Below are 12,086 nucleotides of genomic sequence, written 5' to 3'. Positions count from 1 at the left end.
AGGCCCTGCAGGAGTTTCCTGAAAGGTGTGACCCTCCTGGACCTTGACGGGAAGGAAGTGGCATCTTGCTCAGGTCCTTCTGACAGTCTCTGCGTGTTCTTTAAGGTCTGGCTACTGGGTGCCAGAACAGCCAGCATGTCCCTCAACCGGCCCTGTGGCGCCCCCGCGTGGGGGTGGATGGGAATGTCTCGCCCCATGGCGCAGACTTAATTTCCCGGCAGCCCCTGCCAGTCTACAGTTCCGGTTTGTTGCCTTCACTTCCGGTCACGTGCATCGGTGCACATGCGCAGCCACTGGGTCGTCCGGGTAGCGGCTGAAGGGTCCAGACTTCATTTCCCGGTGTGCCCCGTGTTGGCGCGGGGTGGTACGGGTGTTGTAGTCCGACCGCTTCTCTGGTCCAGCTACATCGACAGGCAGGATGTCGGAGGTGCGGCTGCCACCGCTACGCGCCCTGGACGACTTCGTTTTGGGGTCCGCGCGTCTGGTGGCCCCGGATCCTTGCGACCCACAGCGATGGTGCCACCGCGTCATCAACAACCTCCTCTACTACCAAACCAACTACCTTATCTGCTTCGGCCTTGGTCTCGCTTTGGCCGGGTGAGGGAGGGAGGGAGGCGCCGGTTGGCCGGGGATGCCCACTGGCATGGAGGGTGGGCCCGCGGGATTTTTAGAGGGATGAAGACCTTGAAGGGCGAATTCAGTAGTATGAGGAACTGAGGGGGAAACTGGGTGACAGAAGCCCTCGAAGAGGGCTGGGCCTTTGCAAAGGTTTAGGGACAGGTTGGGATGGGAGGGGCGGCTGGAATAGGTCCTGCGGGGGTAGGGTTAAGTGTGGATCTGAAGATAAGGAGGGCCTGAAATTGGGACATGACTGCCTGAGGGGTGATGGGACCAGCTTTAGGTGGCCTTGAACAATTCACTGCAGAGACAGGGGCTGGACTTGGTCAAGTTGAAGAGTGGACTTGTGGAGGATCTGGACTTGGAACCTGGCTATAATTGGAATGCTCCAGGAGCAGGTACTAGTTGGGAAACTTGAGTTATGAGGAAGGACCCAAGATGGAAGGCCTGAGACGAGGGACAGTTGGAGAACCTGGAGGAAGGTCTTGGTCAGAATTGGAAGTTAAGAGTGGTACTGAAAGCCTGGAAGGGGTTCTAGCAATGATGGAGGGAGGAATCTGTAGGAAATGGGAGCCTGGAGGGGGAATTTCAAGGAAAGGAAGTCTGGAAAGGACTCTGGGCTTGGAGAGTGGGAAATGTATGGGAAATAGGACTGGAAGAGGAATTTGCAAGGGCTGGGCCTTTGCAAAGAGCGGGTTTGGGGTCAGGCTTGGAATGGGGAGGTGCAGCTGGAGTGGGTTCTGCGGGGAGCCCAGGGCTCCCAGAAGTTAGAAGACCTGGAGGGTGGACCTCTTGGGAACAGGGCTGGTGGGAGTATTTACCGAGCGGGAGGATCCAGAGCAGGGGTAGAGGTGGGAACAAACCAGAGCTCTTGGGGCCCATCCAGGCTTTGGTGGACGGTGGTCTGGGAGGCCCTCTCCCCGCCTGCCCGGGGGCTAGCTTAGTTCCATTGTCCCCACAGGTACGTGCGCCCGCTGCACACCCTCCTAAGCGCGCTGGTAGTGGCGGTGGCCCTTGGCATGCTGGTGTGCGCGGCTGAGAATCGAGCCGCCGTGCGCCGCTGCCGTCGCAGCCACCCAGCCGCCTGCCTGGCCGCAGTGCTTGCCGTCGGCTTCCTCGTTCTCTGGGCCGCGGGCGGCGCTGGCACCTTCCTGCTCAGCATCGCCGGGCCAGTGCTTCGTGAGTCTTCACTACCCTGAGATAACCGGGAAGACAGCCAGCGCTCGTGAACGGCGCCAGGCCCGCCCTACCCCGGTTCCTGGGCTGAGAGGGGGCTGGGATACTCGGCGGGCAAGGCCACACCCCTCCCTTACAAAGCGCCTTCCCTGGCTTTGAGCCCCTCTCTGGGAACGCCCCTCTCTGGGAACGCCCCTCTCTGGGAACGCCCCTCTTACTACCCGCCTTTCTGGGCGTCACTGCTGGTATGAAGTGCCTTCCGCCGGCCACGTCCACATTGCTGCGCACCCTTCTGGCCACGCCCCTGTTGTGAAACATATTATTCCGCCATATTAGCAGGGTTCGGAGGCGACCTGGCTACCGACCATTCCGTTGGTCTGCCAGTGTTCCAGTTCCTTTCTCCAGCCCCCCATTAGCTAAAGGCAGATGTCGCATCCCACTGACCCCACTCCTCTCGGTATTGCCCACAGTGATCCTGGTGCATGCGTCACTGCGCCTGCGCAACCTCAAGAACAAGATTGAGAACAAGATCGAGAGCATTGGTCTCAAGCGGACACCAATGGGGCTGCTACTGGAGGCGCTGGGACAAGAACAGGAGGCTGGATCCTAGGGGCCTGGGATCTGTACCCAAAGGCATGGAGAATGCCATCCCCACCCCGGCCCGAACCCAGAGCCCTTGCCCAACCTTTAAAATAGGAGCCTCCCACCCAGTTCAAAAGACAACTGCAACCCTTTCCCCAGGTCCCAAACTGGGATATTCCCTCATACCCACCCCCACCCCCATTTTAGGAAACCAGAGTCTTCCCAGCCCTGAACTTGGACCCAGAGACACATCCAGCCCAAAACTGAGCGTTGGAGACCAGAGCACCATAGCCAACCTCAAACTCTAGGTCCACACCCCCAACCCCAATCTGGGACCCATCTATCCTCCATGCTCAGTCCCAAAGCTGGGGTCTGGGACCGAGGCATTCTCAAATCCTGAACCCTGAACCAAGGCTTTTCCAGACGCCACCCCAGCTTGGAACCCAGGATCCAAGTGTTCTCAGCCCCCATCAGGGTAGAGGATTCAGGTATCCTGACCCCATTGAACCCTTGGTCCCAGGTGACCCCAACACTCACCAGTCCCACTTGCCTCCCTCCAGCTCTGCTTAGGAGTTCTGCCACTTCTCCGAAAAATTCCACAGTGACAAGGACCGTGGGGTGGGGTGTGGGGGTAGCCCTGACCAGGAATGGGGCATATATAGCAGTATTGCTGCAACAATAAAGGCTGTTGCATTGCTCAAGTCAATTTGGGCCTCTTGGGTAGTCTGTGTGTTTCAATGGCCAGAAGTAACCTGCTTTTCAATTCTGCTGGAGACTTTTCTGACTGAGTCTGTCACATATGTGAGCTGAAAAGACGAGCTTTCAGTTCCTTTCTCAAATCTATTACCTCTGGAGTGGCGGGGTTTTTTTTGTTTTTTTTTCAGTGCTGAGCAGCTTGTTGGATGTTAATTCCCTGACCAGGGGTTGAACTTGGCCCTCCAACAGTGAAAGTGCAGGGTCCTAACCACTGTTCCACCAGGGAATCCCTCGAGTGGCATTAACACACAAGGGAGTGAAGGGCAAGGAGTGTTTGCTGCCATCATTTGTATCTCTAAGGGCTCTTGCCTAGGAATCTGGGCATGGACAGGTGAAGTTGCCCCACATCACAAAGCAAGTAAAACCAAAGCAGATTACGTTATCAAAGGCTGTTTCCACAGTGCTATATTTTTTTCTTGTTAAAATGTCATCTTAGGTAAAGATGTGGGCCCCCAAGGCAAGGCAGATAGGGAAGCAATACATGGGTTCAGTTTACACATTTATTATAGAAATCCCCTTCCAATGTGGGTAGTGTTTTGGGTCCAGAACCGTTGGTACAAAAAGAAAAGTTTTCACACCAGGTAAAGGGGGTAGAGGAACCCCCAGCTTCAGAAAGTCACAGAAAGGTATCATAGAAAACACAGCTTGTGTGGATTTTTTTTTAAAAGTGGTGGATGGAAGGAAAGCCAAGGAAGATGTGATGGAGCCAGTGGCAAGACGTCACTTGAGGATTTCACTGGCATCTACCAGATGCTAGGTTCCACCACCGCAGCATTCCAGGACACAAAACACCCAATGGCTCTGCCCTTTGGTCCTCCTGTGGGGCTTCCTGATTGGGAAGAGGGCAGAGGCTGCCACCAAAGGCTGAGCCATCTGATTCTGTGGGCAGAGGCAGCGGGCACAGACAGACAGGATCTGGGGCACCTTCAGGCACCCCTGGGTAAGGGAAAATGAACCCAAGCCTCCCACCCAGACTTCAGTCCTTCCACATGTGGGCAGAGACTTCATTCTTTCCAAATGTGGGCACCTCTGCCAAGAAAAAATTGTCCCAGCGGATGGGTGGCAGGGAGTTCTGTTCACATCAGTCTCCTGACCGCCCTAAATTGGGCCCCAAGACCCTATCTGGTCCATTTTGTGGAGGGGGTTCCTGAATGGAGCAGGCTGGGCACAGGGACAGGAATGAACCCAACCAGGATGAGATCACAGTTTCCCTTTTTATAAAATGTCTAGTGTTGGGGGAGGACAGTGAATACCTAAATCACAACTGTAAACAGAAATGGAGGAAGGGGCTTGGAGTCTCCATTACATCACCTCCTCTCTTTTAAGCTGGCGGAGGGCCCCCAGTCTCCAGCACAGCATGAAAGGAGATGCAGGGTGTCAGACACCTTTATGGGCCCACAGGGAGCTAGGGGCCTTGGATGATCAGGTTGGTGCCCACCACCAGGAGTGACAGCAACCCTATCCCAGGGCTCAGCGAGGTCAGCTGTGCGCTCCCCAAACTGGAGTCTTGTCCAGGCCAATAAGGGGCATGTCAGAAGGGGTCAGACCAGTGTTCCCGGGGTCTGGGGGTCAGAACCGGAAGACTGCTCCCCCTCTAGCGTCAGGTCACTTAAACGAGCGCTCAGCTCCGGGGGGTACAGGAAGTCCGCGTAGTATCTTTAGAAGGGGTAGCAGGAATCCAGAAGACAGGGTGGGAAGACCGGACAGAGGAAAACACGGACAAGACACAGAAAGAGGAAAAGAGGCTTGTTAAAGAGGTGGAAACAGGCACAGGAGAGTACCTTTAGGCTCGCAGGTGCGGGGCGCGGTGAAAAGAGGAAGAGAAAGGCAAGGGGCACAGGACAGCCCTTCCTCCCAGCACCCTAGTTTCAAGGCTCATTTTTAGCTGACATGCACTGGCTGTTCAACTATTACAACTCTCGAATAGTTCGGTGAAGAACTGCTGCTACCGGGGCCCAAGATACCCCTCCGCCGAGTCCCCACGGATTAATGCGGGTCAGGCAGGCCCAGGGACCATAGGCCAAGGCTGCAGCTACTTCTTTCGTGGTCCGTGTCATTAGCTACCATGACTAGCTGCTCCCTGGCCTGGACACCTTTGCCATCTGCCTCAAGAGACCCCTTCCCATCAGTAAAAACACCCCCCATACCTGCCGGAGACAGGGGGCGCCGTGAAACTCCTCGAGTGCGGGAGCGGCGCCTGGCTGGGGGCCCCGTACAGTGCCTGGCCCACCTCATAGCAGCGGGCATGGAGGAAGGGCGGGTGCTGCGGGCCCATGTGGGGGAGCCCAGGCCGACGCTGGGGCCCCGAGGCCAGTCCCGAGTTCCGGATGTACCAGTCCCGCAGCCCCTCCAGGGCAAGGTTCTTGTGGCCGCTGCGCTCACCGGCCGGGGGGATACGGGCGGGTGGGGGCATCCACAGCACAGGGTTGGGATGTGCCTCCAGGCCCTCGGCGGCCTCCAGGGGCAGACCACAGGGCTTGGTGCGGGGGGCACGGCTATGGGGGTCCTTGCTGCGGAGGAGGGGGCTGCTGCCGTCAGCTGCATACACAGGCGGTGGGCCTGGGAGCATGGCGACGAGCCCATCCCGGCGGGAGAGGGGTCCTGGAACCTCAGCTGCGGGCAGCAGCTCCCCCCAGCCTGTCCCGCCACCCCCACGGGGCAGGCCCCGGTCCAGGGAATAGTCCAAGAGGAAGTCCCCACACACGGGTGGGAGCCGGGGGGCCCCGCGGGAGGCCGGCGCGGCTGAGCTGGGCCGGGCAGCCCGGGGAGGGTCTGGGAGGCCAGCCGTGCGGGAGGAGAAGGCGGGGGTTGGCTGGGGGCGCTCATATAGCACCTCACTGCTCTTGCAGACTGGAGGACCAGTGGCAGGGGTAACCATAGGTGCGGGCGGGGACCCAGCTCCCCCACCCGCTGCCCTGTCCACCAGCAGGGCCTCGGAGCTATTGCTGCGGCGGGTGCGAGCTGCGAAGAGGGAGGTGCGGTCGGAGACAGGGTCCACCCGTGGGAAGCCCATCTGGGAGTCCTGGCTGCTGGACCACTGGCGAGAATGGAGGCCTTCGGGTCTAGGGGCACAGAGGTGGGGGTGATGGGAGAAGGGTCAGAAATATCAGGCAGATGGGATGAGTACGCTCCGCAACCCCTCCCCCAACACACGGCTCTCTCTGGGCCTTCATTTTCATACTCCACAATGGGCCCCGGACTAGAAATGGGGTATAAAGGCGTTAGGGAGTGGCACATTAAGAGCAGCAGAGGTCCTAGCCAGGACTGGGGAGCAGAGGGGTTGAAAATGTATGGGGTGCCTGGGGCTGTTAGCTCCGAGGGAGATGGAAGCAAGGGACTCCAGAGGAAATGCTAGCAGGGGAGGACACTATTCATAGAATGCAAGCATCACAAGAATGGGGACTTTTGTTCACAGCCTGGAAAAAGTAGGCCCTTGGTAAGTACGTATTTGTTTAAGGACTAGGAGACTACCATGGTTAAAAGCACAGACTCTTGAGTCAAATTTGTCTGGGTTCAAATACCAAGTCTTTGGTTTACCAACAAGTTAGTTAACCTCTCTGTGTCTCGGGTTTCTTATCTCTAAAATGAGAATAATGGCATCTACCTCATAGGGATGTTGTGATAACTAAATGAGTTTGATACCAAGTAAAGGACTGACTCCTAGCAGATGGCAGGTATGCAGCACATGTTAACCAGAACTCATTTATGCCTACAGCCTCTTCCAGAGACACATATTGATATGCCTGTTTTACAAATGAGGAGACCAAGATTCAGAGAAGGGAAATGACTTGCCCAAAATGCACAAAAAACCCCATACTCAAAACTTCAATGCTTCTGCCCCAAATCCCCACCCTCTTTCTCCACCAAGACAACTCCTATTCACCTTTCAAAGCTCAGCTTTTCTTTTCTTTTTTTGGTCAATTAAAAAATTTATTTATAATGTGATGTTACACATACATTATGTATGCCATATTCCAAAAGATATTTTACCTATATTTCTTTATCATGTAATAGGATGCATTATGGACAAAAGTTCTGAAGCATAAATAAAATTCTTGCTTTTTCATACAACCTACACAGAAAATCAGAATAAAACTGATGGATTCAAAGCCCAGTCTTTCATGTCCTACACTCTTGGAATCCAAATACTCTCCCCAGTACCCCCTGTTAGAACTACCAGTTCCCTCCTCTGGTCCTCAAACTCACCCTTAGAGTCCACTTACTTGCAGAGCTGGGGGCCAGCGCCCCGGGTGAGGACGGGAGTAGCAGGCACACTTCGCCCCTCAAAACTGGAGGCACTCCTGGGCAGTGAGCGTGTAGGGCTAGACAGAGACATGTGGGCCCAGGGTGGGGGTGGGGGCCAGGTTAGAAACCCTACCTCCCAGCAGGTCCTCCTGCCCACCCAGGCTCAGCCCCCACTCCTGGCTGTGCGGAAGGAGTGGAGGGGCTCACCCTCACCTGGTGGGGCTGGCCACAGAGTTTCGCCGGCCCTTCAGATCCCCATAAAGATCCGATGGGGGTGGTTTCCATGGGGTTCGCCGCTCAGGGCTGCCCCCAGAGACTGCCCGCAGCTGGTCCCAGGCCTTGGGCGGTGAGGGGCGCTCAGCCAGAGGGAAGCAGCCACGGGGCTCCTCTGAGCAGAAGGGAGAAAATGGTGGAGGGGGGATTCAATGGGAGGGTTGTAGACAAAGCCAAGGGCAGGGGCTAGGGAGGTGCAGAGGGCTAAGCAGGGTAGGACAGGTAGAGGAGGAACCAAGGGAGGAGGGCAGGAACTGGGGCTGATGGGAGGGACAGGGGGGAGGGCGGTGAAGTGAAGAAGATGGGGGCTCCACCAGAGGATGGGGTGTGGCTAAAGAGGAGTTGAAGAGGGAGGGCAGGGGCAATGCATCAAAGAACAGGAGAATTTAGGGGACAAGGGTTCTCACCATTATCATGGCTGGCCCCAGACTCTGAGAGGGAGCTGCTCTCCGAGTGCAGAACTACATCCTCTACAGGTGAGAAGCGGAGACCCAGGTTTATCAATGCAAGGCCTGGGTGCCACCCCCTTACACCACTGGACCGTCTCCTCCCCACCTGGCACCCTTTCCAAGAATCCACCTTTACCTAAATCCAAGACCACCAGGGGCTTATTCCCTCACTTTTTTTGGCAGTGGGGGGCTGCACTGAGTAGCACGAGGGATCTTAGTTCTAGTACCAGAGATCAAACCTGTGCCCCCCGCAGTGGAAGTGCAGAGCTTTAACCACTGGACAGCCAGGGAAGCCCCTGTCCCTCACTTTCCTGAGGCCTGTTCCCAATGTCCCCACCCTTGCCTGGGAGCAGTCTACAATTCCTCTCACAGCTAGGGTCCCCTAAGTCCTGCCTACCTCCCCCAATCTTCACTGGCTGCTCATCCACTCCACCCCTGCCAGCCCCTTAGCCAGTGCCCACCTTCCCGCTCTCGTCGGTGGGATAACAGGGCCTGGCTCACCATGGCTGAGCTGAGCGAGACGCGTGCCCAGGCAGACTCCCTGGGCGGTGATAACGGCTCCTCCGGTGGACAGGGGCAGGGGCTGGGATGGCGGGAGCCCCGAGAGGCCAAGGCGGGCCCGGACCTCCCCAAGCTGCTCCTCCAGCTCGTGCAACCTCCGAAGGGCATCTGCCTGGACTTGGCGCCGGCGCCGGCGCTGCTCGGCACTGAGCTCGGGGGCCAAGGCCAGGCGGCGGGCAGCTGCGGCGATCTGCTGTTGCACAGACACCTCTCGCTCCAGGGCCTCAAGCGCCAGCTCCTGTGGGGCCCACCCGAGACGGTGCAACAGGACCAGATGTCGGAAATGGAAATGCCAGGCACCAGGACCAGGCGGTGTCAGAGCCTGGATAGGCTGGGGGCAGGGCCTGCCCCTTCTGGGGGCGCCTACTGTTCCTCTGGGGGCAGGGTTTGTGTGCATTAGAGCTGCACCTGCTCATCTTCCTGGGGCAGGGGGAAATGCTTATCCTGACAGTTAGGGACCAGCATCTTCTCTCAGACCTGGAAGCCACCTCCCTTAAGCTCCTTCCCTCCCCACCTTGAAAGTGAAAGTGAAAGGTGCTCAGTTGTGTCCCACTCTTTGTGACCCTATGGACTGTAGTCCACCAGGCTACTCTGTCCATGAGATTCTCCAGGCAAGAATACTGGAGTGGGTAGCCGTCCCTTCTCCAGGAGATCTTCCCCACCCAGGGATGGAAACCAGGTCTCCCACATTGCAGGTGGATTCTGAGCCACCAGGGAAGCCTCCCCACCTTAGTCTCTCCTTTCCCTGGCCATAAGCCCCTCTCAGCTTCCTCCAGGATCCTGTCCCACCCCCACCTTGCTCGGCATGCCCATCAGCTCACCTCGGTGGGGCACAGGGAGTGGTGTGCTGGGTTAGGGTGAGGTGGAGGGTAGGCGCGGGCTGCAGGGGGGCGCCGGCGGACCAACTGGGGTCGTTCACCAGGCTCCAGTGGGCACTCGGGAGGCAACTGGCCAGTCAGCTCCTGGGTGGGGTCAGGGGTTGGAAACTACCAAGGGTTAGTTGGGGGGATGGGGCAAAGCAGTCATGACACACGAAGGTACAAAAGTCTGACTAGGAGCCCAGCCCTGCTCAGCACCCACACCTGTTATTTCTCTTCCTCTTCCTAATTCTCCACCAGGTGGGTGTGTGGCACACTCTCAGCCCCTCCATGGCCCAAAGCCCAGGGCCGGTGGGCATGGGAGGCAGGGAAGCCTGCTTTGGAATCCAGAATCTCACAGTTTTTATAAAGGTGACACCATCTGTATACTACATATTATATGACACTCCCTTCAGGGCCTGGGCTGCATGCTCTGAACCGCATTACCGTTTCTGGCAAACTGTGTGGACATTCGCAGCAAGAGAGGTAAATCGAAACTATAAATCAGCCCATGTCACTTCTGGTCAGGTTTTACTGCCACATTTGGGAAATAACTTCTTTTGTCTTTGAGGCTTTTCTTCTTCTTCTTTGGATTTCAAATTGTTGATAGGGGATTGTGGTAAAATATTACTGTATTTGAAGACATCCAAGCTGAGCTTTGGAGAATCTCCAGCTCAGACAAGTGGCTCAGTCTGCCTACCTCGTCCCTACTCCTCACCCCTCTCCCCCCACCCCCTCCCCACCTCCCCCCACCACAGACGCCCTTAGGTTCAGGCCCTCACCGCCTCCTGGAGACACACTTTCCGAAGCTCCTGAAGTTTCAGGCTCAGGGCCTCCTGCAGGGCCCGCTGCCGGTCGAGCAGACTCCGTAGACGCTCTGACTTCATCTGGGGTGCAGCCTCTCCAAACAGGGCAGCTGGACACAGAGGGAGTGAAGATCAGGGGGTGAGGGGCATTCTGGAGCAGCTGTGGGGCCAGGGCCCACTCTTTCCCACACAGGCGAGTGGTAACTCAGCAGGGGAGGAGGCAGCAGGAGGGGGAACCAGACACTGACCTGAGGCGTTGAAGGTGGGAGAGCTGATCAGCTGACCTTTGACTTCCATCCTGAAGCTGTCAGGATGCCGTGACTGATGGCTGCACAAGGCCTAGCAGTGATGCAGGGGAGCCACTGGGGATCATCCGGCATGCGCCCCCACCCTCCACCCCTACCCGGGTTCCCGTGCCCCAGCTGCGAATAAGGAGGACCCTGACCCCACCCACCTGCTTGGCCTGCCCTCTCAGAATCTGTGCCAATGTCAAGGCCCGGGTACCTTAGTTCCCTTCCCATTGAGTGGGAGCACAGCAAGTGGGGAGCTGGGCGGACTTACAACACCTCGTCAGAGGCCCATGGGCCACCGTCAGGAGTCTTGCCTGGGAAAGGAGAATTAACAGTACAGATACAACCAACTAGAACAACAGTGGGCCTTTATTAACCACCTGGGTGCCTGGAACAGTCACCTTATATGTCACATTTAATCCTCACAACCACCCTGCGATGGCAATTTCTGTGACCATCGTTACCTCCATTTTAGAGATAAGAGTAAGACACAAAGAGATGAAATAATCTGCCTACGGCTAAGGATGTAGCCAGGCCCACCCTCTGGTCCAACACTCTCCCTCCCCAGAGGTGCTGAACCTCAGGAATCCCTCATAACCTCTCAGCCCATCAGGGGTCCAAGCCTTTGCGCAGGCTGCGGCTGCTGTCTGGAGTGCACTTTCCCCTCCGGCCACTCCAGCCCCTGGTTCTCTCTTATATTCTGAGGCTTCAGTGTGACTTCCAGAGGTGGGCCCCCACACTATGTCAAGACTATGCCTCCCTTGTACCTTTATGAGAACAGAAAATGTTATCAGTATCTCTGGCATTCAGAATACTTCTGGGCACACAGCAAGTGCTCAGGGAGTGTCTGCTGGGTGAATAAAAGAATGACTGCAAGGTGTGTGAGTTGCTCCTTGTCCCAACTCCATCCTGTGGCCCTGGTGCAGCAGCAAAAGCGTGCACTTGGCCTCAGGACCCATCCAGCCCCACCCAGCATGCCAGCCTGTCCCACACAGGCATAGGGAAGTCACCCTGCCAGGACTGGGAGTGGCAAAGTCCACAGCTGCAGATAACAAGCGACTGCCTCCTTCTCTGCCCCAGACACCCTGGCTGACCATGGAGCTAGCCTTGGCTGGTTGCCAGCCCTGTCCTCATCCCTTCCTTTGGAGTTTGCTCCCTCCCTCCCACAGCCTGCTCAGTCCCCAGCTGGGCAGCTAGGTGACATCACCTCCCACCACCTGGTCTGACCTCGGCAGCAGGCGACTGGGGGGACCTCCTGAAGCTACCGAGGTTCCATCTCTACCTGCCTCCGCAATCCCCAGCTTGTCGTTACGTGGTGGCCAGGTGTGAGGACCCAGGCAGCCTTGGTGGGGTGGGTTCAAGCCCCTTCCCTATGTGTATCTTGGAGTACATGGCCAAGGTACTAATAGGGTGCCAGCAGTTTCTCAGCAGGCCTCTCACCCACCTCTTGGGGTCTATGCCCCTCCAACAAAG

General features: G+C 57.1%; 2 protein-coding genes across 2 annotated transcripts; one reads left to right on the top strand and one right to left on the bottom strand.

Moving 5' to 3' along the window:
• Positions 1–95: 95 nt before the first annotated feature.
• On the top strand, positions 96–3,632 carry PRAF2 (PRA1 domain family member 2). The gene is made up of 3 exons (XM_055563599.1): positions 96–597; positions 1,580–1,797; positions 2,265–3,632. Exons 1-3 carry the CDS (start codon positions 419–421, stop codon positions 2,402–2,404), a joined length of 537 nt encoding a protein of 178 aa, XP_055419574.1. The 5' UTR covers positions 96–418; the 3' UTR covers positions 2,405–3,632.
• On the bottom strand, positions 3,608–10,860 carry CCDC120 (coiled-coil domain containing 120). The gene is made up of 10 exons (XM_055563600.1): positions 10,828–10,860; positions 10,572–10,662; positions 10,300–10,433; positions 9,482–9,622; positions 8,601–8,898; positions 8,058–8,120; positions 7,591–7,765; positions 7,356–7,454; positions 5,280–6,194; positions 3,608–4,788 (listed from the first exon to the last, which is right to left on the bottom strand). The coding sequence occupies exons 2-10, from the start codon at positions 10,618–10,620 to the stop codon at positions 4,674–4,676; spliced, it is 1,989 nt and encodes a 662-aa protein (XP_055419575.1). The 5' UTR covers positions 10,621–10,662; positions 10,828–10,860; the 3' UTR covers positions 3,608–4,673.
• Positions 10,861–12,086: the final 1,226 nt, after the last annotated feature.

Source organism: Bubalus kerabau, chromosome X, assembly GCF_029407905.1.
Source record: "Bubalus kerabau isolate K-KA32 ecotype Philippines breed swamp buffalo chromosome X, PCC_UOA_SB_1v2, whole genome shotgun sequence".
Lineage (NCBI taxonomy): Eukaryota > Metazoa > Chordata > Mammalia > Artiodactyla > Bovidae > Bubalus > Bubalus kerabau.
Note: the sequence above shows the minus strand (reverse complement) of the source record. Positions and strands in the feature narration are given on the sequence as shown.

What these genes read in the sequence shown, in the direction of transcription:
- PRAF2 (XM_055563599.1), top strand. Translation starts at nt 419, where the DNA reads ATGTCGGAGGTGCGGCTGCCACCGCTACGCGCCCTGGACGACTTCGTT. An exon ending in CTTGGTCTCGCTTTGGCCGG is followed by an intron (nt 598 to 1,579) that starts GTGAGGGAGGGA and finishes TTGTCCCCACAG; the next exon opens with GTACGTGCGCCCGCTGCACA. An exon ending in CATCGCCGGGCCAGTGCTTC is followed by an intron (nt 1,798 to 2,264) that starts GTGAGTCTTCAC and finishes TATTGCCCACAG; the next exon opens with TGATCCTGGTGCATGCGTCA.
- CCDC120 (XM_055563600.1), bottom strand. Translation starts at nt 10,620, where the DNA reads ATGGAAGTCAAAGGTCAGCTGATCAGCTCTCCCACCTTCAACGCCTCA. An exon ending in ACTCCCTGTGCCCCACCGAG is followed by an intron (nt 8,899 to 9,481) that starts GTGAGCTGATGG and finishes TGGGCCCCACAG; the next exon opens with GAGCTGGCGCTTGAGGCCCT. An exon ending in TCTCGCTCAGCTCAGCCATG is followed by an intron (nt 8,121 to 8,600) that starts GTGAGCCAGGCC and finishes TCTCACCTGTAG; the next exon opens with AGGATGTAGTTCTGCACTCG.